Source organism: Erythranthe guttata, chromosome 13, assembly GCF_056151865.1.
Source record: "Erythranthe guttata isolate IM_541 chromosome 13, IM_541, whole genome shotgun sequence".
Lineage (NCBI taxonomy): Eukaryota > Viridiplantae > Streptophyta > Magnoliopsida > Lamiales > Phrymaceae > Erythranthe > Erythranthe guttata.
The window spans coordinates 14,137,727-14,161,240 of record NC_142545.1 but is presented as its reverse complement, the minus strand read 5'-3'; the positions used below and the strand labels follow the sequence as shown (position 1 = coordinate 14,161,240).

The following is a 23,514-nucleotide window of genomic DNA, read 5'->3' as shown; positions in this document are numbered from 1 at the left end:
TTGTTGAGCTCGAATATGATAAAATTGGAGAATATTTCATATAATTTAGAAGATTCCACTAAATTTGACACCGCAAGTGTGGACGTAAAAGACAATTCATATTTGAGAGGTGGTTGTAATTACCCAAATAGAAAGGGTATTTTCATAATTTTAACATTACCTTAGGCCTTCCGCCTTAGGGGTTATTGTAATTTATTCTTTATTCTTTTCTTTTTGTAACTGAAACATCATGCGAATGGAAAATGGATGAACATAATTTATGTGATACAACGGTTATATTTTTCATTGTTATATAATGGAAGCAAAACTAGTGTTGTTACCATAAAGAAAAAGTGTTAATAATTGTGCTTAATCAATGACGTATGCTTTATTTTGTTAATTATCCATTAATTCATTAATCTGATTTTTGCATTTATTATAGGATAAGTATGTAATAAATATTTCATTTATCATTTGCAATCCGATTTAGATTCTCAATTTTAACTCTAATTCCTACTTCCTCCGTTCCTAAATATATGTCGTTTCTCACCTTGGCACGAGTCTTAAAAATTTTAATAAATATGTCTTGATTTTAGGAAAATAAATATAAATAGATCAAAATACCATCGTTCACTAATTAATGCAGAAAGAGTGCTAGAGAGTTAATAATGGTATAATTGAAAAATATGTAATTAATGCAGTATTGAAATTGTAAAGTGACAAATACTATGGAACAAAAAAATTCTTGAAAAAAAGACGAATATTGTAGAACAGAGGAAGTAAAATCTAATGTTTATGTTATATATATATATATATATATATATATATATATATATATATATATATATATATATATATATATATATATATATATATATATATATATATATATATATATATATATATATTTTCAAATTAAAACTTAATATATGGTATGTCCCACAATATTTGTCTCTTTGAAGAGGTTATTTTTTTCCTTTTTTCCAAATTGTTCGTCACTTTATTATTCCAATAAAATATTAATTACATTTTTTATCTCTCAATTTTTCCCTTAGTTAGATGAGAAACAATTAATAATAATGACATTTTAGTGATTTTCTTTTAATAATTTTTATTATAATATACATTCATATTTATTAATTTTCTTAATGTATGAGCAACATCCAAAACATTAAATAATATGGGAACGAGAGCAGTTCAATTGTTGTGGCATTTATAATTCATCAATTATTTTGAAATATTAGACCTATTATACATAGAACTTTATCAACGTAGTTAATTGATCGTCACATAACTTTAAAAAAAATGTCATTTCGAAAATGTTAAATTCTCTCCATGTTACTAACATTGGCAAAAAATTCATACCGATGCATCTGTTTTAGCACACCATCACTTTTTAAGGATAACTAGCTTAGCGGCGTTCATTGATCATGTAAACCGACTAAATCGTAAAGAATCAAAATTCGGCCAAATACCGAATTTTTTTTGTTTGGTTGTTGATGATGTTAGTGTATGTGGCCCCCCAATATGTGTTTTCTATTGTGTGATTAGGTCCCACAAACACAGTAATCTAGCAACCCCAATTCCTAATCTAGCAACCCCAATTCCTAGGATCAGCCCAATAGTCAAATTAAGTCTGATTTAAATGGTTTGACTGATCTTGACCGTTTAATTTAAACAGTTTGGTCTTGACCGTCCATCCTATTCTTTATAAGCTAAGATCGGAAATCCTATCTCTCTTTTGCAACATCGTTTCTCACTCCTCTTCTATTGTACCTCTTATGTTTTTTCCATATCATTTTCCGGCAACTTTCTTCAACGTTCGTCGTCGTAAATGGAGAGCATTGCAAGATAACTTTGTTGTCCTTGACTGTTGCATCGTATGAGAGAGAGGTGTGACAATGTTCATTTTTTTTTTCTCCTTTTCTTCTCCGATCTTCAGTGACGGAGTGTGCGCAGAAAAAACTTAGTGAGAAAAGAAGAACTTTGTGAGTGTCTCGACCCTTTGAGTGAGTTAATTCTTAGTTGAGTATTTGTGAGTCAACTCGGTGAGAGACATGGTCGATCTAGGGCTTCTGTTCTACCTTTGTGTCTGATAACAATTTGGTGCTGCTATGAAAGTGGAAATTTTACATGGACTTGGACAATAAGAGGACTAAGCCGCACTGGAGAGACGGCTCCATGTGTTGGAGTTTCCAAAATTTCGGTAATTAGATACGTAGTGAAAACCGAAATTTTATTTTGAAGTATCTATACAACAACTTAATTTTACACTAAAAATGACTAATAACTTACTAAAGATTAATATATAAATTAATTAGGGGTAATGGCAAATAGGCCCATGACACATGGACTTAATTAAAAAAGGGACATTCAGTTTTTTTGTCTTGCAAATAAACCCAATACTTAAAAGTTTATTTAAAATCAAGGAAAGGGTCTTTTTTCGGACATAATTGCCCCTGTATTTAATGTGAAAGCCCTAAGCTCGTTTTTTATGAATTCTGCGTGATTCTTCTCTATTCTCCCCCGAATCCCTCTCTGCAACTCTATATCTTGAAACTGAGCTGCGTCTACCTGTTTCTCGCCGGCCGTCGTTTTTCGCCGGCCGTCGTTTCTCGCCGGCCGTCGTGTCTAGCTTTTACCGCCGATCATATTATTTTCAACGAAGGTGTGTCAATTTTTTTTATCTGCATGCGAATGTTTTTTTAAGTTACAAATTTCAACATTGCTATATGTATAGATTGAATTGTAGTAAATTGAACACCATGATGTATGGGCGTTCAATTATTGTTTACAGAATTGTGGTTTTTTGTTTGTTGTGTATTTTTGTTTTTACGCTATTTTTTTTTTATATAATGTTGTTGCGATTGGCAGTATAATTGCATGTGTATGTTTATTTCGCTGGTTGTTAATGTAATTTGACTTCCATTGGCAGTATAATTGAATGTATAGGCGAATTTACTTGATGTATTAGTAATATGACTGTTGTCAGCAGTGTATTTATGTTTTCCTATGTTTGTTTGCATGTGTTTATATAATGATACTGTCATTGGCAGTATAATTGAATGCACAAAGAGATTTACTTGATGTATTAGTAATGTGACTGTTATTAACAGTATAATTATGTTTTATATGCAATTGCAGGATGACTAGTTCTATTGTGTTATTGTTTAGATATGGTGAATTTTGTTCGATCACAGATTTTACAAGAGGGATGAGTTTTTCCAATCTTGTGCATTTTGTTTGTTCAAGATGGAATTCTTTAAGTGTTGATAACCTGTCATTATCGTACTCTGTTCCTGAGATTGGTGTTTTTTCAATCAACGATAATGAAGATGTAAAAGGGTTATTTATTATTGTGGAACAATGGTCGATTCAGAGGATTGAAATTGTTGTAAAGCAAGTTCATGCATCTATTGGTACGTCTGATACTAGTTACAGCTCTATGGTAGGTTCGTCGAGTGTGTTACCTGTTGCTGCAATTGAAGCAGCAGTTAATCCCCCATGCAACACATTACGTTCCATTGCCCCCAGAAAGACTTTGCTTAGCTCACATTGGATAAATCTGATAACTGATGTTGGACAAGTTTTCCGTGGGGGACGTTCAGAATTTAGAATATGTTTGGCTAAGTTTGCGTATGAGCTTGGATTTGGATTCGATTTTATCAAAAACGATACGAAGAGAGTGACTGCAGTTTGTAAGCTTAGACAGGAGAAAAATTGTTTGTGGAGAATTCATGCTACAGTTCAACCTTCAACCGAATATTGTATTATTCGCACATATGAGAAACATCACACGTGTGAGTCGGCATTTAGTGCTGTCAAGAAGGTTAAAATGTGCGTTAAGCTCGTAGCTGATTTAATCGTGGAGGACATTCGGAATAAGCCGTTGTTGTGTGCTAATGACGTTATTCATGACGCCAAAAAGAATTATGGGATTGATATTGACTACAATACAGCATGGAGAGCTATGGAATCTAGTCGGAGTTTTGTGTTTGGAGACGATGGAATATCTTATTCGTACCTGAAAGTGTATTTTGAAGAAGCTGGGCGTTGCAATCCAGACAGTGTGTTTCACCTGGAAGTTGATGAGAAGCATAACTCGTTTGATCGTTGTTTCTTCAGTTTTGGTGCTTGTCTGTCCGGATTTAAGTTTTGCCGTCCGATTCTTTTTTTGGATGGAACATTTCTGAAGGGTAGATACAAAGGTATTCTTTTGAGTGCCATGGCGAAAGATGCAAGAAATGGTAATTTTGTTGTATTACATTCTTTATTTCAGTCCCACATATCTGTTAATGTCATAGATAGTGTATTAAGGTTATATTACTGTCACAGACAGTAAAATAAGTTTTACTGTATGTGGCAGTAAAATAAGGTTTATAGACCAAGAGTTCATGAAATGACAAATTTTTTTTTACATTGATTTTTTGGTGTTTCAGGTCTTTATCCAGTGGCATTTGCCGTTGTGCGTGAAGAAAATGATTCAAACTGGAATTATTTCATGGAACATTTAAAATGTTGCATTAGCTCAGATCGTGTTTTGACATTCGTATCCGATCGGCAGCACGGTATCTTGGAAGCTGTTAAAAATATTTTCCCTAATTGTTACCATGCATTCTGCTTGTTGCATTTAGAGAATAATTTGAGGTATAAGTTGAGTGGAATGAGCTCTAGTTATAGAGATGTTCTAGTTAGTCAGTTGATAGCATGCGCGTATGCTCCGACTAAGGAAATCTTTCATGAGAAACTTCAGAAATTCAAAATTGATGGTTCATGGAAAGTTGTTGATTTTTTGTCAGATTTGCCTTTTAAAAATTGGGCGAATGCGTATTTTGAGGGGCATAGGTATGGTGAGATGTATTCAAATGCTGTGGAATCATGGAATGGTACAATAAAGAAATTCCGACATTTGCCGATTACCCATATGATTGACAGCATTAAGGGTTATATGATGGATAAAATTTGCGAGAGGTCTGCAGAAGCGAGTGGTTGGACTACGATGCTTTGTCCAAAGATGGAAATGATTTTAAGCAGTTTTGTCGAAGACGGGAGGACATGGACTATTAGAAAATCAAATCAATTTGTCTTTGAAGTGCATTCAGACTCTCATGAGATTGTGGATTTGTTTGCTAGAACGTGCACATGTCGGGATTGGCAGCTTAAAGGATTCCCTTGTTGTCATGTGGCTGTGGTTCTCAAGAATATCCCCGTTGGTGAAAGATATGGGTACATTGACCCCTTGTTTTATGCCTGCAATTTCCGATCTACGTATTCTTTTTCTATTTACCCATTTATGGTGGACTTTACAAAAGTTGAGCAGCCACCTGTTGGACCTCCAGTTTGCCAGACAAGACGTGGAAGACCAAAAAAGAATAGGATTCCATCTCGTGGTGAGAATATCAAGAAGAAGATCAAGTGTGGAAGATGCAAAGAGATTGGTCATCACAACAAGAAGACTTGCAACAAAGCTATTTGAAGATCTACTATTATTTGTGTTTTTTTTTGACAGTTTTGGGATTGCATATATGAATGCTTACAGTTTTTTTATTCAGTGATTCTATGTTACTATCAGCGACAGTTATATTGTTTTAGTAATTTTCTTCAGTAATTCTATGTTACTTTCAGTGACAGCTATATTGTTTCATTAATTTTCTTCAGTACTTATATGTTACTGTGACTGAGAGTTATACTGTTTTCAGTAATTTTGCTTCAATAGGTCTATGTTACTGCAAGTGACAGTTATATTTTGTTTCAGTAATATTCTTCAGTAGTTATACGTTACTGTAACTGACAGTTACTTTTGTGTATCTCATGTAATTTTCTTTTGAATGGTTCTGTATAACTGTCTACAACAGGTACATTATGCATGAACAATGCTACATTTTCAAATTCAGAATATTGCTACATGGCAGCAGTATATTTGTTGCACTCTTCAACATAAAGTACGTAGTGTAACATACTACGAATACTTAACAGTACATTAAGACCACGACCATAGAGTATCATACTACAAATACTTAACAGTACATTTAAAACTACAACCATAGAGTTTTATACTGAAAATACTTAAAAGGTCATTTAAACTTGCATTACATTAAGCCTATCACACTGGTTTTGTCCGCCTAACCCTGTGATTAACAGTGTTTTTGTGGTTAAGGAATAAGTGAACTAGTTCCTTTCTGAAATTCTTAACATTTTTTTCTGCATCCAACTTGTCCACTGGCTGTTGACGGAAATACTGTCTAATGATATATAGTACAAAAATCCCGCAATCCTCACTGCCGTACGCTTGCTGAGGTGAATCTTCAACATCTTCAAGTGTTGCATCTAGCGGAATTTTCTTGATTTTACATTCTCTGGTGACTGCTTCAACAGCTTTTACCTGCAATTTTGTTTATTCAGTTTTACAATACGGAGTTTCCTTTATTTTGTTTATTCAGTTTTACTTACCATTTTTTCCGCGATACACAGATATGGATCTGTGCGTTTCTGGTTTTCCACTGCCCTTGGCTTGTAGGAGTTGTAATGTTTCCACGTGTTGAGCTTTATATCCAGGACAACCAAAGTCCAATGATCATTATTCTTGCGTGTGTTGGCTTTGGAATGAAGTGGAAACAAGAGGAATCGATACTGCTGAATATGTATTTTCCGAATGAGTTGGCTCAGAATTTTATTGAAAGATTCTTCACCATTGGGTTGCTGAAGAATGGCCTGTATGTTAACACACCATTATATACATATATATATATATATATATATATATATATATATATATATATATATATATATATATATATAAATAGAATAATATATAAATTTTAATAATTGTTGTTGACATCAGTCACATACCATAAGTGAACTTGAAAAGACATAACTGTCCCCATCCAAACCATGATTGATATTATCATTAAAATATCCTTCCTCTTGTCGCATTTGCAGAATGGAGGAGTATGAATCAAGTACCTATATGTAACAAGAAAAATAGAGTTAGTGTAGAAAATCATTTGTGTAATTTACTGGTTTTGGCAGTTCTTTAGGTAAAGTGTCTGTGGTTGACAGTATTTTTGTGATTTTTGTTAGTGAGTGCTCACTTGTGTACTGGTTGATCCCTCCTTCAACAATGCCATTATGTCAGCCATCTCAACAAACTCATACACAGTTCCATCTTTGTTGTACCAAATTGAGATCAGACCCCTACATAAAGAGCTAATGCGTTAGACTTATTTAAAGATGAATAAAAAACTGATTATATTCTTGTACATACCTATGATCCTCCTCTGCTATATCTACAGTCATATTCTCTACAATAATTTTGTCCTCATTAGATAGCAGGTCGAAGATATCCTTTTTTTGGTACGAAAAGTCCTTTCGTCTTTTTTTCTTGACCGGCTCTGGTTGGTTGTTGAGTGCAGGCTCTTTACGTTTTCCCCGTGTCCTGTCGGCAACAGCTGATTTACGATTCTTCTTTTCAGTTTGATTCAGTTTTGAGCGCGTCCTTTTGTGAACACCACTTGTTTTTTTTGTTTCGATGTCCCGCATTGTTTCTTGTGGATCTTCAAAGTCTGTATCTACATCATTCGGCTTCTGCTCTTCTTTTAGGGTCGAATCAATCAAAGCTTATAAATGGTTATGACAGCATAATTGCAATATTACTGTCCATGGCAGAAAAGTTATAAATAATTTTGCTCATTGAATATTTTTTGACCTGATCTGGTTCTATGTGCCTCATCGAGAGTACATGGGCTTGTCGGCAGACTTCATGCAAGTTCCATTTTCTGTATCTTGGAAACTTTCTCTTTTGTTCCGGCAGAATCAAGGAACAACGTTCAAGGAACCAGAACTAAAAACAATAAAAAAATATGAGTATAAGAAGAAAAATATTAAAAAAAAATTAGATGTGTTATTTGCGTACCAGTAACAGGGTAACACATCCATGTACGGAGTCCACAACATTTTCTATAGGTTGATTCTCAGACTTTGCCTTTGCAGTTACTTTGTGTACAGAGTTCATGAAGAACTTGACCACCTCTTCTGCCCAATTGAAGTCATTGATCCTCTGCAAATCATCCACGTACTGGAAGTACGACCAATTAACAGATTGACTTGTAGTGAAGAAGAAGTTCGTCATGAGGCTGAGGACTATTATCCTTGTAACATCTTCATGTGCTTCTTGAGTATTTGAACCTTGCAACCTTACCAATGCTGCTTTCAAGTCTTTGGAAGTGACTTTATTTAGATGACCAAAATTTCTTCTATAAAACTCTGTTTCTGGCCTGTTACTTCTTTTACCATCGACAATTGCCAGTTTTGTTTGGCCATTCGTCAAGCCAAAAATAAGTTGACATTCTGTGGTTTTGATGGTCAACCTTTTTTTCCCAATAATAAAAGCTTGTTTATCTGGGTCATATGTCGATAAAATCCTGTGTATTAGGTGATCTGACTTTTTAACTGTACAGGGGGTGATTCTTTGACAAAGGATTGGTATGTAAAATTCACCAAATGGTGTTTGCCTTAAGGAGGTTAGATGATCTTCGGTAAGATGAACCTGATCACTAAAGTGAAAAAGTCTAGTGAAGCTTGACCTGTATTGAGGGTTCGATGGATTTTGATGTCGAATTTGTCGTATTCTTGCCTGTGTTGGCAGTAAATGTTCATCTGAATCCCTCTTTTTAGGTTTTGGTGTTTCTGGACGATCTGAGGAGGAGGAACAATGTATAACAATAAATAACGGAATTGAAAACAGATATGTAGTGTATAAAAAAAAATGAATTGGATGGAAGAAAAAAATTACTTGCTATAGCTTTTGTCCTCATTTTTTCGTCACTGAAGCTGAAGCGCCGATGGAGAGAAACACCAGATAAAAATCACTGTCAGATCCAGGAAAATAAGGTTAACCAGCTATTTCTCAAACAGGGGGTCTATGAAACACACAAAATTACTGTACTTAGGCAGTAAAATAAGGTTAACCAGCTATTTCTCAAACAGGGGGTCTATGCAACACACAAAATCACTGTACTTAGGCAGTAAAATAAGGAGAAACATCTATTTTCTCAAACAGGGGGTTATGCAAACACACAAAATCACTGTACTTAGGCAGTAAAATAAGGAGAAACAGCTATTTTCTCAAACAGGGGGTTATGCAAACACACAAAATCACTGTCAGATCCAGGAAAATAAGGAGAAACAGCTATCTATTTTCTCAAAATCACTGTCTACTTAGGCAGGAAAATAAGGAGAAACAGCTATTTTCTCAAAATCACTGTCATGCAAACACACAAAATCACTGTCTACTTAGGCAGGAAAATAAGGAGAAACAGCTATTTTCTCAAACAGGGGGTCTATGAAACACACAAAATCACTGTCAGATCCAGGAAAATAAGGAGAAACAGCTATTTTCTCAAAATCACTGTCATGCAAACACACAAAATCACTGTCTACTGAGGCAGGAAAATAAGGAGAAACAACTATTTTCTCAAAATCACTGTCATGCAAACACACAAAATCACTGTCTACTTAGGCAGGAAAATAAGGAGAAACAGCTATTTTCTCAAACATGGGGGTTATGCAAACACACAAAATCACTGTCAGATCCAGGAAAATAAGGAGAAACAGCTATTTTCTCAAAATCACTGTCTACTTAGGCAGGAAAATAAGGAGAAACAGCTATTTTCTCAAACATGGGGGTGATGCAAACACACAAAATCACTGCCAGATCCAGGAAAATAAGGAGAAATAGCAATTTTCTCAAAATCACTGTCATGCAAACACACAAAATCACTGTCTACTTAGGCAGGAAAATAAGGAGAAACAGCTATTTCTCAAACAGGGGGTCTATGAAACACACAAAATCACTGTCAGATCCAGGAAAATAAGGAGAAACAACAATTTTCTCAAAATCACTGTCATGCAAACACACAAAATCACTGTCTACTTAGGCAGGAAAATAAGGAGAAACAGCTATTTTCTCAAACAGGGGGTCTATGAAACACACAAAATCACTGTCAGATCCAGGAAAATAAGGCACATAATAACATTTATGTTCAAACATGGGGTTGTGTATAACAAAATCACTGTCAAATTCCAAAAAATAAGGCACATAAATCATTGTTAGATGCATGCAGGCAAAATTACTGCCAATGCAGAAAATTGAGCCATAATAATGAAAAAACATACACAATAGCAAGATTAATGTCATAAAACACACATTTGTATATGATATTGTTAGAAAAAACTCACAGAGTTCGTACGATTAGGGTTTCGCAGAGTTCAACTGTTTTTTTTTTTGGGATTTGACAGTAACTTCGAAAGATGTAGCCGAAATCGTAGAACAATCAACAAGATGAGAGTATGTTTTCGAAAATCGGAGTGATTTTTTACAATTTCCGGCGAAAATCGTTCCCACAGCAGCAGCGGTTTTGGTGAAGAAAAACTGTGCAAAAATCGCAGCAGTTTGTGTATGGAGTTTGTATTCGCAGAAACTAAAAGAGAGGGGAGGGATCTGTATTTTTTCACTATTTAAGGGAGGGTATTTTCGGAAAGTGGAAGCAGATGGGCTTTTTTGTAGAACTGTTTTTTGTCTGGATTTAAATGCAAATAAGTACCACTCAATGGGCTTATTTGCCATTTGCCCAATTAATTAATCAGATTATACATATAATTTTCAAATGATTATTTCGTTGGGTATATCTCCGAAGAGTAGATTTCAGTCGAACATTGAAATTATGAGCAACTCAATTTCCGAATCGCCTAATGAGCTTTATTCCCAGCTTTATTAATATTTAATTAATTAATATTATTAAAAAGCGTGCTGAAAAAAGAACGAGTCGAGAGAGCGTGGGACTTTGGGAAGTGTTATTCCTGGATTTTCGATCCCTATATTTTGGACCATTCCAATATCTTTTATTATTATTATTATTATTATTATTATTATTATTATTATTATTATTATTATTATTATTATTATTATTATTATTATTATTATTATTATTATTATTATTATTATTATTATTATTATTATTATTATTATTATTATTATTATTATTATTATTATTATTATTATTAGAGTAAACTGCAAATACTACCCCTGTGTTATCTTGAAATAGCGAAAACCCCCCTGTGATAAATAAACTAGCAAAAATCCCCCTGTGAAATTTAGTCAAAGGCAAAATCCCCCCTAGCTGATTTTTTAGACTTGAAATGACAAAATTGTCCCTCAAAATGTATTTATATATATACATATTTTATGCATATTTATTATTTTTAATTTGTTTGTTTAGAAATTAAAAAAAAATAGTAAACAACTAAATTGATTATTTTTTAAATAAAATAATTAAAATATTTATAAAATATAAGAATTTATTAATTGCAAGACTCCAGGGGTATTTGTGTCTTTTTATATCAAGTCAACCCTCAAATAGTTCCATAGGGGGGTTTTTGCTATTTAAATAATTTCACGGGGGAGGTTTTTGCTAGTTTATTTATCACAGGGGGGTTTTTGCTATTTCGAGATTACACAGGGATAGTTTTTGCAGTTTACTCTTATTATTATTATTATTATTATTTATTATTTATTATTACTATATAGTATTAAATTTTCTGGAGGAACAACGGCGGTCCTGGAGGAAGATTGGTAATATCCGGTGGCTCAGCCGCCGGTGAAACATGCATGACGGCGGGATTTGTTAATAATCATAATAATCATTATTTCAAATCGAAACTCGTGTTAACTTTGATTTCAAACATAGAATACATAATAACCTTGATTGATGAATTAATCAGTTCGGCCCACGACTAATTGTTATTGGCCCATTTTTATTCTGTTCGGCCCGAATTCCGATTTCTTGGGCCGAAACAGATTCCCAAGTTATTTGACAAGCCTAGGCTAAATAAGGTTTACTTACACTTTGCAGTTTGCACCCCTTGAAATGTAGTATATTGGCACTTTACACCCTCAAAATAATTAATAGCACTTTGTACAAACAAAACAAAATAAATTATTTTCAGAGTGCGAAAATAACAAATTAAATTGTTATTTTCTTCTATATCCAACATAATTCGAGCATACAGAATGCAAAAAGAAAAAAATCGCAACAAATTATTGAAAAAAAATACAATTTCTTACAATAATAAAATTTTCTCACTAAATTATTCGATAATATTTTATTGAAATTAGTGAAAATATTTGGAAAAATATAATTTTCAAATTAGTTGATAACAAAATAGCTGAAGAATTATTATTACTTTTCTTTTTTTTTTTTGTGAATTAAAAAAAAAAAATTTATGAGATTAATTTTTATTTTGCACTTTGTATTTTCAAAAGAATTGATGAATATTAAAAAAAAAAACAAATGATTTGACATTTGGCATCCCTAAAAGTACGACTAAAAATATTACCTTCATTCAGGGGGCAATATGCATGATTTACAGTACTTTGAGGGTGATGAGTGCTATTAATTATTTTTTAGGGTGCGAAGTGCCAAATATTCTATATTTGAAGGCTGCAAAAGTGGAATTAAGCTGCTAAATAAATATTAGGATAAATTCCACTTTACCCCTTGTACTTTGGCTGAATATCACTTTACCACCTTGTATTCTCAATTGCATCGATTTGCCCTCATGTACTTTGGTTCGATATCACTTTACCCCTTTCTACTCTCAATTCATCCATTTGCCCCCTTGTAGTTTGGCTCGATATCACTTTACCCCCTTCTACTCTCAATTGCATTGATTTCCCCCCCTGTACTTGAAAAATTATCTCAATGTGACCCCTTGCCGTTAGTTTTCAGACCTTTGACATTAACACCGTTTGATCTAAGTTTGAAAATTACAAAAAAGCCACCCCTCCCAGTTTAAATAATTATTAACAAAAAAAAAATTGTGGCTGGTGTCGTGGACTATGTTTTCTCGCTGTCTTGAATTTTTTATTATTTTATTTTTTGTTGTTTTTTATTTTTTATTTTCTTTTATTTTTTTAATAATTATTTAAACTGGAGGGGTGGCATTTTAGTAATTTTCATACTTAAATCAAACGGTGTTAACGTCAAATGTCTGAAAACTAACGGCGAGGGCCACATTAAGACAATTTTTCAAGTAGGGAGGCAAATCGATGCAATTGAGAGTAGAAGGGGGTAAAGTGATATCGAGCCAAACTACAAGGGTGCAAATCGATGAATTGAGAGTAGAAGGGGGTAAAGTGATATCGAACCAATGTACAAGGGGGCAAATCGATGCAATTGAGATTAGACGGGGGTAAAGTGATATCCAGCCAAAGTACGAGGGGTAAAGTGGAGTTTACCCTAAATATTATACAATTTTTTTATTTAATTTCATATATCCGCAAAAGCCTCGCGATTCTTAGATCACCGACGGCACCGGAGGAGAATCACCACATCGCCGCCACCAATCCACTCCAACAGGTTATCATCAACTTAATCAAACTTTACGAATTCCAAGGGTTGGGAGAAGAGTTTTTGTTTAATTGGGTTTAATTAACATTAGTCGTTTGTAACCCTAACTCCACTTGGAAAAAATCCTAGAAAAATATCTGCTTTTTTTTTTTTTTTTTTCTCTGTATCTCTCTGTATGTATAATTGCATCTATGGAGTCCGTTGGTGCATAATTTTGATTATGATGAGAATGAGTTGAATCTGTTGCAACTGCATTAGTTTGAAAGAATATTTTCTGCAATAAGATTGTCAAGTCGAAACTAGGCCAATCGAATGAGGGATCAAGTGTCGAATGATGTTGCGTATATGTTAGCCGATATTATTATCGATAAGGTAATGAATGTTTTCTAAAAAAAATTTACCAAGTCGAAAGATAATTCGAAAAAATTATATTTGTATATAAAAAAAAGGTACAATTTGTTTTCATGTTTATTGTTTTATATACTTTCTTTTGTATTAAATTTAAAAAACTGGACCAAAATCCTGAATTTGTGTTATGTGTATATGCGTATGCAAAGAGTCGGATTCTCAAGAGTCCATTAGTATTGAAGTTCTGTACTAATGGAGCCGTAATCGATCCTTTTTTTCTTTTTTTTTTTTGTCAAGTGCAGTGTACATCTAGGTCGTCTTCCAACCGAAGAACTTCGTTTTCGTTTCCTTTTTGTTATGGAGAGGGAAGAAGAGCAAACGAGAAAGCGCCATAAGTGTTCGAATGGTGAACAGAACGCACTCTCAGTTGACAGGCTTAGCGATTTGCCGGACCCACTCATCTGTCACATTCTCTCGTTTCTCCCGACCAAATCCTCCGTAAGAACCAGCGTTCTAGGTCAAAGATGGAGGCATCTCTGGACCTACGTCCCCGAGCTAGATTTCAGCCGTGCAAATGAAGACTTCATCGACAAGGTCATGTCGCTACATCGGATTCCAGATATTATCACTTTCCGCCTCAAAGAATTGATGGCAGAGTGCAACGGCAATCAAATCGAGAGATGGATTAGCTTTGCCATCGAGCGCAATGTGCAAAACCTCGAGCTTTATTACCCCCCCAAAAACGTATTGCCTCAATGCCTCTTCACCTGCCAAACCCTAGTCGATTTGAGGATCTATATGTGCGGTACCATAATCGTGGGAGGCACCGTTTTTCTGCCTCGCCTGAAGAAGCTTAGTTTAATCCATGTTAGATTCGATGCCGACGAGTCACTGCCACACCTCCTTTCTGGCTGCCCAGTGCTCGAGGATTTGGTCGTCGAATCATTGTGTTTGGTTTATTTTAATATATCTTCACCCACGTTAAAGAGTCTTTGCTTTAAGTCAGACGGTTACAGATTCAACAACATTGACGACAGGCTGGCGATAAATACCCCAGCACTTAGATATCTCAAGATCGATGATTGCTTATCAAACCATATCGAAACCGGGCCACTAACTTCCTTACTTGAAGCAGATATCAAACTTCACAACCATAAGAAGAAACAAAACGATTTGGTTTATTCTCGTTCAGCTTTGGAGTTTATTGATAGTCTCCGACACACCAAGTGCCTAACATTAAATCTAGCATTCAATGCAAAAGTATGTATGTATATCTGTATGTACGTGTATCCAATCTTTCGTCACCTCACTGGGCTCTGTTTTGTAACAAGTAATTCTCCGCCTTTCGTTGCAGATTGTGAACTCGGTATTCTCTTCTTCAGCTATAAGTTTCCATAACTTAAACAAACTCGAATTGTTTGCGGATTTCTGCGTTCTATCTAAATTCCTCGAAAATGCCGATAATCTCGAAATCCTTATTTATTGGGAGGTTTGTTGACGCAACCGAAATTCTTTGTTTTTTGATTGTTGTGATGTGTATATATATGTTGATATGTATATGTATATGTCAGATTAGCAACGGGTCGACAAGACAGAGGATGGAACCACCGGAACAAGTGCCGACATGCGTATCATCACGTCTTAGAGCCGTAAAGCTTATTCACATTAGTGGTGAAGAGAAGGAGTTGGAGATGATCGGATATCTTATGAGGAACGGTAAAGTGTTGGAGAGGATGGAAATAGCGTATGCCCGATTCCTTGATTTCAGGAAAACGGATCACATGCACCGTGAAATCTCGCAGTTTGAACGAGGATCAAAGGCATGTGAAGTTGCCTTTTCAACTTGGTAAGGCGCTGCGTAATCGTAAGTCGAAAAGTCTATTTATATTTTATATTGATATTGAACAAACAGTACTGTTGCCTTTTGCACTCTGGCCTTTTGTCAAGTGTTTTAACACTATCAGATCTTTATGTTTGTGACCTTAAATATTACCATCTTTGTTTTCAATTTTTTCAATGGTGAGAAGTTGTTTGTTATTTGCTAACATTGATAAAGTTTTCTCACCCTGCATATATCATTATATTAATTGTAAAAATATATGCAAGGTATTAATTTTTAAATAATTGAATATATATAATATAAGGGTCCATTTGGATGGAGGGATTTGGAGTGGGATTTGATTTGGGGAAGGGATTTCAACTGACTCCAATTTGAAGTCATTTGAAATCTACCCAGTTATTCAAAAAACAACTAAAAAGGAGGGGTGTGAATTTGAAATTCATTCCGAAATCTCTCAGTCCAATTTGAAATTCCTCCATCCAAATGCACCCTAAGTTTATATTCAAATAATAGAAGGCCTGTTTATTTAGAGTTCTTTCATACAGTACTAAACTGTTCAGAAAGAATAGATCTGTAGTTCTAGGGGTGTTCACTTGGTCGGAAAAGCAATCGAACCGAACCGACAATTTAGAACGTGCCAACTACCGAACCGAAAATGTATTCGTTTAATATTTTTGGGATTCTGGTATTATTGAAACATGAGGGATTAAATATGGAATCGGTGCAAACTTGAGGGATGGAAACTATAATTTTGTATTTAATTACTATTTATATAATAAATATTGATTAAAAAAATTTGAATTATGGGAAAACAAAATTGATAGAAAAGGCGCTATTTCAAGACTCGAAGTTCTGAACTATGGGATCATTCGAATGCATCTTAATTCTTAAACACTATAAATGAAATCAAATTCTTAATTTCTATTTATTTATACAATAATATGAATAATGTTCACAAAATTAATTGATTTTTGGAGGCTTATGAGTTATGTCGGATTATTTATGTGCGTGCCTAAATAGTAAATATAATAATAATCTTGGGAGTTTTTTTTAGTCGAAAGTTAAGTAGGGGCTAATTTGAAATATTTAAAAGACTCGCAACTCTTCCCATATATATTACTGAAGTCCCCTCGAGAGACGACAAATAAATCTCACGGTTCTCTGCTCGTCACCGCCGCCATCGGAGAAAAAACACCACGTCGCCGCCACCAGTACACTTCAACAGTTTATCAAATTAATCAAAACATACGAATTCCAACGGTTGGGAAAAGGTTTTTTTTTTTTTTTTTTTTTTTTTTTTGTTTCATTAGGTTTAATTAACACTAGTCGCTTCGTTATCACATTGGTCGTGTAATTTGTAACCCCATCTCCACGTAGAAACATTCGTAGAAACTCTCTCTCTCTCTCTCTCTCTCTATATATATATATATATATATATATATATATATATATATATATATATATATATATATATATATATATATATAATTGCATTTGGGGAGTCAGTTGGTGGCTTGGTGCATAATTTTGATTAAGATGAGAATGAGGTGAATATGTTTGAACAGCATAAGTTGAAAGAATATTTTCTGCAATAAGAATGAGGGATTCAAGTGTCGAATGATGTTGGTGTTGTACATTGAAACGAGTATGTTAGACAATGCTGGTATCGATGAACTAATGAATGTTCTCCAAAAAAAAAAAGGAACCACGCCGAAAGATATTTCTATTTATATTCGTATGTAAAAAAGGGACAATTTTATTTTCTTTCATGTTTATTGTTTTATTTAGTTATATATGCGTATGCTCAAGAGTCCATTAGTATTGAATATTGTAGGATCAGATGCAACATTATATAAGCTTTCTTTAAAAGGTGCCGTAATTGATTTTTTGTTTTCTTTTTTCAGTGTAGTATATATCCTGGTTCCAGCACAAAAACTTCGTTTTAGTTTCCTTTTCGTTATGGAGAGGACAGAAGAGCACACGAGAAGGCGCTCAATTGATAGGCTCAGCGATTTGCCGGACGCAATCCTCTGTCACATCCTCTCTTTTCTCCCAACTCAGAAATCCATTTCAACAAGCGTTCTCGCTAGAAGATGGAGGTATCTCTGGGCTTATGTCCCCACTTTAGATTTCCGCCACGAGAATCAAGAAATCATCGAAAGGGTTATGATTTTGCATAAAGTGCAAACCATTAGTACTTTTCGCCTCTTCCACTACTCTGACTGCAGCAACTATCGACTGGAGACATGGATTACCTTTGCCATAGCGCGCAACGTGCAGAAGCTTCAACTTCTTTTCCATCTAACCAAATCCGCTTTGCCTCGATGCCTCTTCACATGCAAAACCCTTGTTGATTTGAGGCTCAACTATTTCGGAATCATACCCATGAGCTGCCCCGTGTGTTTGCCTCGCCTCAAGATTCTCCATCTGATCTGCGTTCAATACGAGGCCGATGAGGCCCTCCCTCGCCTGCTCGCCAGCTGTCCAGTGCTCGAGGAGTTGGAAATCGAATCATGCATGGATTCGTTTTCTTCTAAAATATCTTCACCCACAATCAAGAGGCTCACCCTCAGTTTTCCGGCCCCTGACAGAAGCAATAACTGCTACACGCTAGAGATAAATACTCCCGCACTTGTTTATCTCCGGTTAGTTGCTGGTGTGCACGATCATATCAAATCTGGGGCACTGACCTCCTTAATTGAAGCGGATATCCATTTTTACAAGGTTCACAAACAACGCGGTTTTGATCGTTTTCGATATGTGCCGGAATTCATCAATAGGCTCTGCAGTGTGAAGTTTCTCAAATTAAATTTAGCATATTATAAGAAGGTTATGCATCATCTCAATTGTGCATGCATTTTCTTTACTGATGGTATTTAGTAAGTGTGATCTTATTATAGCGTCTCAATTGTTGCCGTGCATTTTATTTGCAGACCGTGGATTCTAAATTCTCTTTGTGGACCACGAGTAATTTTCGTAACTTAACGAAACTTGAATTGACTGCTCATTGCCGTTTTCTTTCCGAGTTCCTCGCAAATGCTGATAATCTTGAAATCCTTATTTTCCAGGAGGTTTGAAATTTTGATGATGCAATATGCAAAGTTCTTAGTTGTCCTGTTTTACGTCTTCTTTTCTCTTCTCTTGACATAATCGAGATCCCTTTCTTTTTGTTGTTGTTGTTGTTGTTGTTGTTGTCATCAGTTCTATAAAGAAGGAGGCTGGATCGAACCACCGCAACGAATGGCGACATGCATATTATCACATCTTAGAGTAATAAAGCTCGTCAACGTCAAAGGTAAAACGCAGGACTTTGAAATTATAAGATATCTTTTGAAGAATGCTAAACTGTTGGAGAGGATCGAAATATCACATCCCGTATACCGTGATACCAAGAAAAGGGCTCGTTTGGTTGGTAGAATTGGACTGTTTGAACGAGGATCCAAGGCATATGAAATTGCCTTTGTGCCTATTAATCGCGACGGGGCTGCATCGTCACAAATTCTGAAGTATAGACGTCTAAATTGAACTAACAAACTTGTTGCAGAATTGCTTTAGTCATCTTTACTTTCAATTTATGTTTTCTATAATGTGATGAAAATACTATCTCTGCACATCTTTGTTTCCTTAATTGAGGCAGATATCTATTTTCCCCAATTATATCAAGATACAAGTTTGATTGAGAGAGAGAGAGAGAGAAAAAGTTTTATGGGTAACAACCACCCGTGAGGTATGGTCAATTTACGAAAAAATCCTTGTTTGGATAATTACACCCACTGCTCAACTATGATTTTTTCTTACACCTCCACCCTTATGGTGTCAAATTCAACATAAATATCTAGATTTCGTGGAATGTGCTCTAGTTTGTACTTGTTTTGTGAAAAAATACAGTTTCTGATGCACCACAATTTGATATATATAAGCCATAAAACATATATTATGATCATTTTGTTTCAAAATGTGGAGTTCGAATGAGATAAATCGGATACAAAAATGATAACTTTAATCTCGAAGATTCCATTAAATTCGAAACCGCAAGGGTGATGCGCAAGAAGATTTATAATTGAGGGGTGGTTGTAATTATCCAAACAGGAGGGGGTTTTTCTTAAATTGACCATACCTCAGGGAATGGTTGTAATTTACCCTACTTTTATTTAGAGTACTTTCATATAATAAACTGTTCGGGACGAATAGATCTCTAGTTCTAGGGGTGTTCCCTTGGCCTAGGGGTGTTCACTTGGTTGGTAAACTGATCGAACCGAATTGAACCTACAATTTAGTACGCGCCAAATACCAAACCGAAAATCTATTCGTTAAATATTTTTCGGAATTCCGGTATTCGATATGGTATATATTGATGCTCGGTACTGAATAACAAAATATTTAATAAATATTTTTTTTTCTTTTATTTTAAATTCTTTAAGGTTATAACAAATTATAAAATACTTTTAGATTGATAATTTTTTCAATTATTTACATGTTAGCAATTATTGATAATCATTTTTTGTTATTATGTCCGATTATTGAAACTTGAATTTCCTTTTCAAGAATTAATTTGTTTAAATATCTTGAGGGGGCATATATGTAATTTTACAAACAATATGATAGTTTTTGTAATATATAGTGGACATAATGAATGGACTTATTTGTAATTTCAATTTTCTAATTTTTTCCTTTCATTTTTTTTTATGCAAAATATAGACATTTTGCAGCCTCAAATTGTATGTCATTGACACTTTGTATCCTTAATCTAAAGAAAAATAGCAAAATGCACCTTCCAATTACCAATTCCTTGGCAAATTGCACCCCAATTCACCTTTTGGTTATGACCTGGTACTTGTTATGCGAGATTGAAAAAGGGGCATATTTGTCGTTAAAATTAAAAATCTTCGATTTGTTCTGCTGAAATTACGTTTGGAACGGCAAATGTAGTAACCAGTCAATTTTTTAGGTAAAATGTAATTATGATGCACTTTGCCAAACAAGTTGTAATTGAAGGATGCATTCTGCTATTTTTTATAATTTAAAGGTGCAAAGTGCCAATGAGATGTAATTTGAGGGTGCAATTATGTTAGAATTTTTTGACGGATTGTCAAGTTTTGGGACGATTGCAAGTTCGAAAACAACATTAATTATTTTTTTTAATAAATAATTTAGTAATATTTGATAAGGGGCTTTACTATTGATATTTGAGGGGACGATATTTAGGAACATGCTAAAACTTTGTACTCGTTTCATTTTATTTAATGTTCTATATTCATAGAACCACAAACATTTCTTGTTTATTCATGTACTGCAAGTATTGCATTCTCAGTTCTCGCTACAAATATTCAAGGTGTACTCGCAGCATTAAGTACAAAGTACGGCCGACTGAAGAGGCGCGCAGTCTCGATTAATTGAATGTTACGTTGGATGCATGCGTGAGATACGAGGAGCCTTTATTTTAGTGAAGAATCGAACCGAAATCCCCCGCCACTTGGTTTATATATAAATTGACCGTCTTGATTTCCTTTAATTTCTCATATGTAATTTGTTCTTCTCTGAACACCGAATCTCCTTTCCTCCATTTGGATATGGAGAGTGTGCTCTCAACTGATAGGTTTAGCGATTTCCCGGACTCGGTCGTAACTCACATTCTCTCGTTTCTCAGCACGAAGGTCTCTGTAAGAACCAGCATTTTAGCTAGAAGATGGAGGTATCTCTGGGCTTATGTCCCCACATTAAATTTCGAATACCGTGGTGTAAATCAAGACACTCTCAATAGGGTTATGTTGCTATATAAAGCGGAAATCATGAATAGTTTTTCCCTCTGTTATGAGTTTAACACCAGCGCCTATCAACTCGAGACATGGGTTATCTTTGCCGTTATGCGCCACGTGCAAAAAATTGATCTTGGTACTTTTAGTTCTGAAGTTGATTTGCCTCCATGCATCTTCACATGCAAAACCCTAGTTGATTTGCGTGTCGATTTTAATGGAGTCATCTCTATGAGTGGCCCAGTGTGTTTGCCCCGCCTTAAAAATCTTTATTTATACTGCAGTAGTCAATACGAACCCGATGAGTATCTTCCCCGCATTCTTTCCGGTTGTCCGGTGCTTGAAGAATTGACAATTGTAATGTCCACAATGTTCGTTTCGTGTACTATATCTTCACCAGTAATAAAAAGGCTCACGTTCTATTCTGACTACGACACCCGCTCAGAAACTAATTACAACCATGGCTACAGGCTGGTGATAAATACTCCAGCACTTACATATCTAAACGTGGAAGATGAGGCATGTGAGAGTATCATATCCGGGGCGCTAACCTCCTTAATTGAAGCACATGTCAATCTCTACAACAGTGACGGGATACAAGATCATTTTCTTTATTCGCGATCACTTGTGGAATTTATTGACATGCTCCGCAATGTCAAGTGCCTAAGATTAAATTTACAATGTTATCCACAGGTTATGCATTCCATCTTTCATCAGCTCATTGTGCATTTTCTTTAGTGATATATGACAAGTAATCTTATACTGTATGTGAATTTCTCTGCAGATTATTGACTCAGTATTCTCTGCATCGATGGCTATAAGATTTCGTAACTTGATCAAACTCGAATTGACCGGTCATTGTTGGTTTCTCTCAAAATTCCTTCAAAATGCTGATAATCTTCAAATACTTATTCTCAAGGAGGTTAATTTGTTGATCAAATAAAGTTTTTAGCTTTACCTTTTATTATGTCTTCTTTACTAATCTTATGTAAGTTGGAGGCTTCACCTTTTTTAATTTTCGTTCTTTTTCAGCCCGGAGTAGGAACAGAAGGCTGGAAGGAACCTGAACAAGTGTCCACATGCCTATTATCACGTCTTAAAACTATAAGGCTCTGTCAGAATATACATTCAGAGCACGAGTTTGAAATTGTAAGATATCTTTTGAGGAATGCTAAAGTCTTGGAGAGGATGGAAATACCATATCGCAGATTCAGTGCTTCCAACGAAAAGATTGACATGTTCCGAAAAATTTCGCAGTTTGCACGAAGATCCAATGCATGTGAAGTTGCACTAATTTGTTAGGTTTGTTTAGGGTCTCCATAGTGCAAAATCTTGAATTTGCCTTGTGCACTCGTCCGTAGTTTTTGTGTTTGACCTACAACACTCACTGTATTTACTTTGAAAAATTGTCTTCTAATTGCTTGGACGAAAGGGGAAACATGGAAATTTGGGTTGGACCGAGGTCTTCTTATTTTCGTCAGCTCGTTGTGCATATCCAAAGTAACTTGCATTGTCTGTGAATATGTTTGTTTGCAGATTATTGACTCAGGTTTTTTTCGGATGTGATTATAAGTTTTCATTTCTTAGTCAGAAATTGAATTGTCTTATTATGACTGCGGTTTTCTCTCGAAATAGTTCTAAATCGAATATTTGAATAATCTTGATTTCCTAATTTACTGAGCTATTTATGTTTTTGTTGTTGTGAAGAATGATTTGAACTCCAACAAGTGTCAATAATATTGTAGACACAACCAATTCTCCTCAACTCGCATTAGGCTCGAATTTGGCTAACAGAAGCTCGTTGATTTCTCCTCGAACCGAGCCCGAACAAACAAATCTTGGGGTTTTTTTAGTAATTTGAGCTGAGGACAAGCAGCCTCTTGTTCGACTCGCTGGGCTCGTGAAAACAAGTACTCTACTTGCATTGCTTGTTTCCATATCTGATTTCTTAAAACATTCATTGGGTTCTCCGTTTTATTTTTGTAATTGGGGAAGCTCAATAAAAAAACATGAATTAATTATATTTGAAATAAGGAGAGCTAGCTAGAATAAACTGGGATCGGACGGATATGATCGGAATTAGTATTTTCGTAAAACAAATTGAAAAATTGGAAATCAGAACTTCAGTTATTGCCTATTGGAATGAAAAAAAAACACTTGTGCAAAAATCAAAAAATTCGGATCGAAA

At 34.8% G+C, this 23,514-nt stretch overlaps 3 protein-coding genes and 1 long non-coding RNA gene across 5 annotated transcripts; 3 read left to right on the top strand and 1 right to left on the bottom strand.

The window, feature by feature from the left end:
- The first annotated feature begins 355 nt into the window (after positions 1-355).
- On the top strand, positions 356-5,455 carry LOC105968204 (uncharacterized). Its single transcript, XM_012992829.1, has 3 exons — positions 356-360; positions 3,124-4,226; positions 4,419-5,455. The coding sequence occupies exons 1-3, from the start codon at positions 356-358 to the stop codon at positions 5,453-5,455; spliced, it is 2,145 nt and encodes a 714-aa protein (XP_012848283.1).
- A 637-nt stretch (positions 5,456-6,092) lies between these two features.
- Positions 6,093-7,590, bottom strand: LOC148765975 (uncharacterized). Its single transcript, XR_016029265.1, has 3 exons — positions 7,071-7,590; positions 6,829-6,942; positions 6,093-6,690 (listed from the first exon to the last, which is right to left on the bottom strand). It is a non-coding gene; the product is annotated as an uncharacterized LOC148765975 (long non-coding RNA).
- Positions 7,591-13,308: 5,718 nt separating this feature from the next.
- On the top strand, positions 13,309-19,233 carry LOC105967506 (uncharacterized). 2 transcript variants are annotated; one of them, XM_088811826.1, is made up of 7 exons: positions 13,309-13,394; positions 14,031-14,993; positions 15,088-15,222; positions 15,305-15,579; positions 17,478-18,402; positions 18,507-18,644; positions 18,775-19,233. In XM_088811826.1, the coding sequence occupies exons 2-7, from the start codon at positions 14,091-14,093 to the stop codon at positions 19,096-19,098; spliced, it is 2,700 nt and encodes an 899-aa protein (XP_088667952.1). In that variant the 5' UTR covers positions 13,309-13,394; positions 14,031-14,090; the 3' UTR covers positions 19,099-19,233. The 2 variants fall into 2 exon arrangements, with proteins under 2 accessions (XP_088667952.1, XP_012847560.2); XM_012992106.2 differs by having other exon boundaries at positions 13,315-13,394; positions 14,036-14,993.
- A 1,910-nt stretch (positions 19,234-21,143) lies between these two features.
- LOC105967529 (F-box/LRR-repeat protein At3g26922) lies at positions 21,144-22,628 on the top strand. The gene is made up of 3 exons (XM_088812462.1): positions 21,144-22,019; positions 22,111-22,248; positions 22,359-22,628. The coding sequence occupies exons 1-3, from the start codon at positions 21,144-21,146 to the stop codon at positions 22,626-22,628; spliced, it is 1,284 nt and encodes a 427-aa protein (XP_088668588.1).
- Positions 22,629-23,514: the final 886 nt, after the last annotated feature.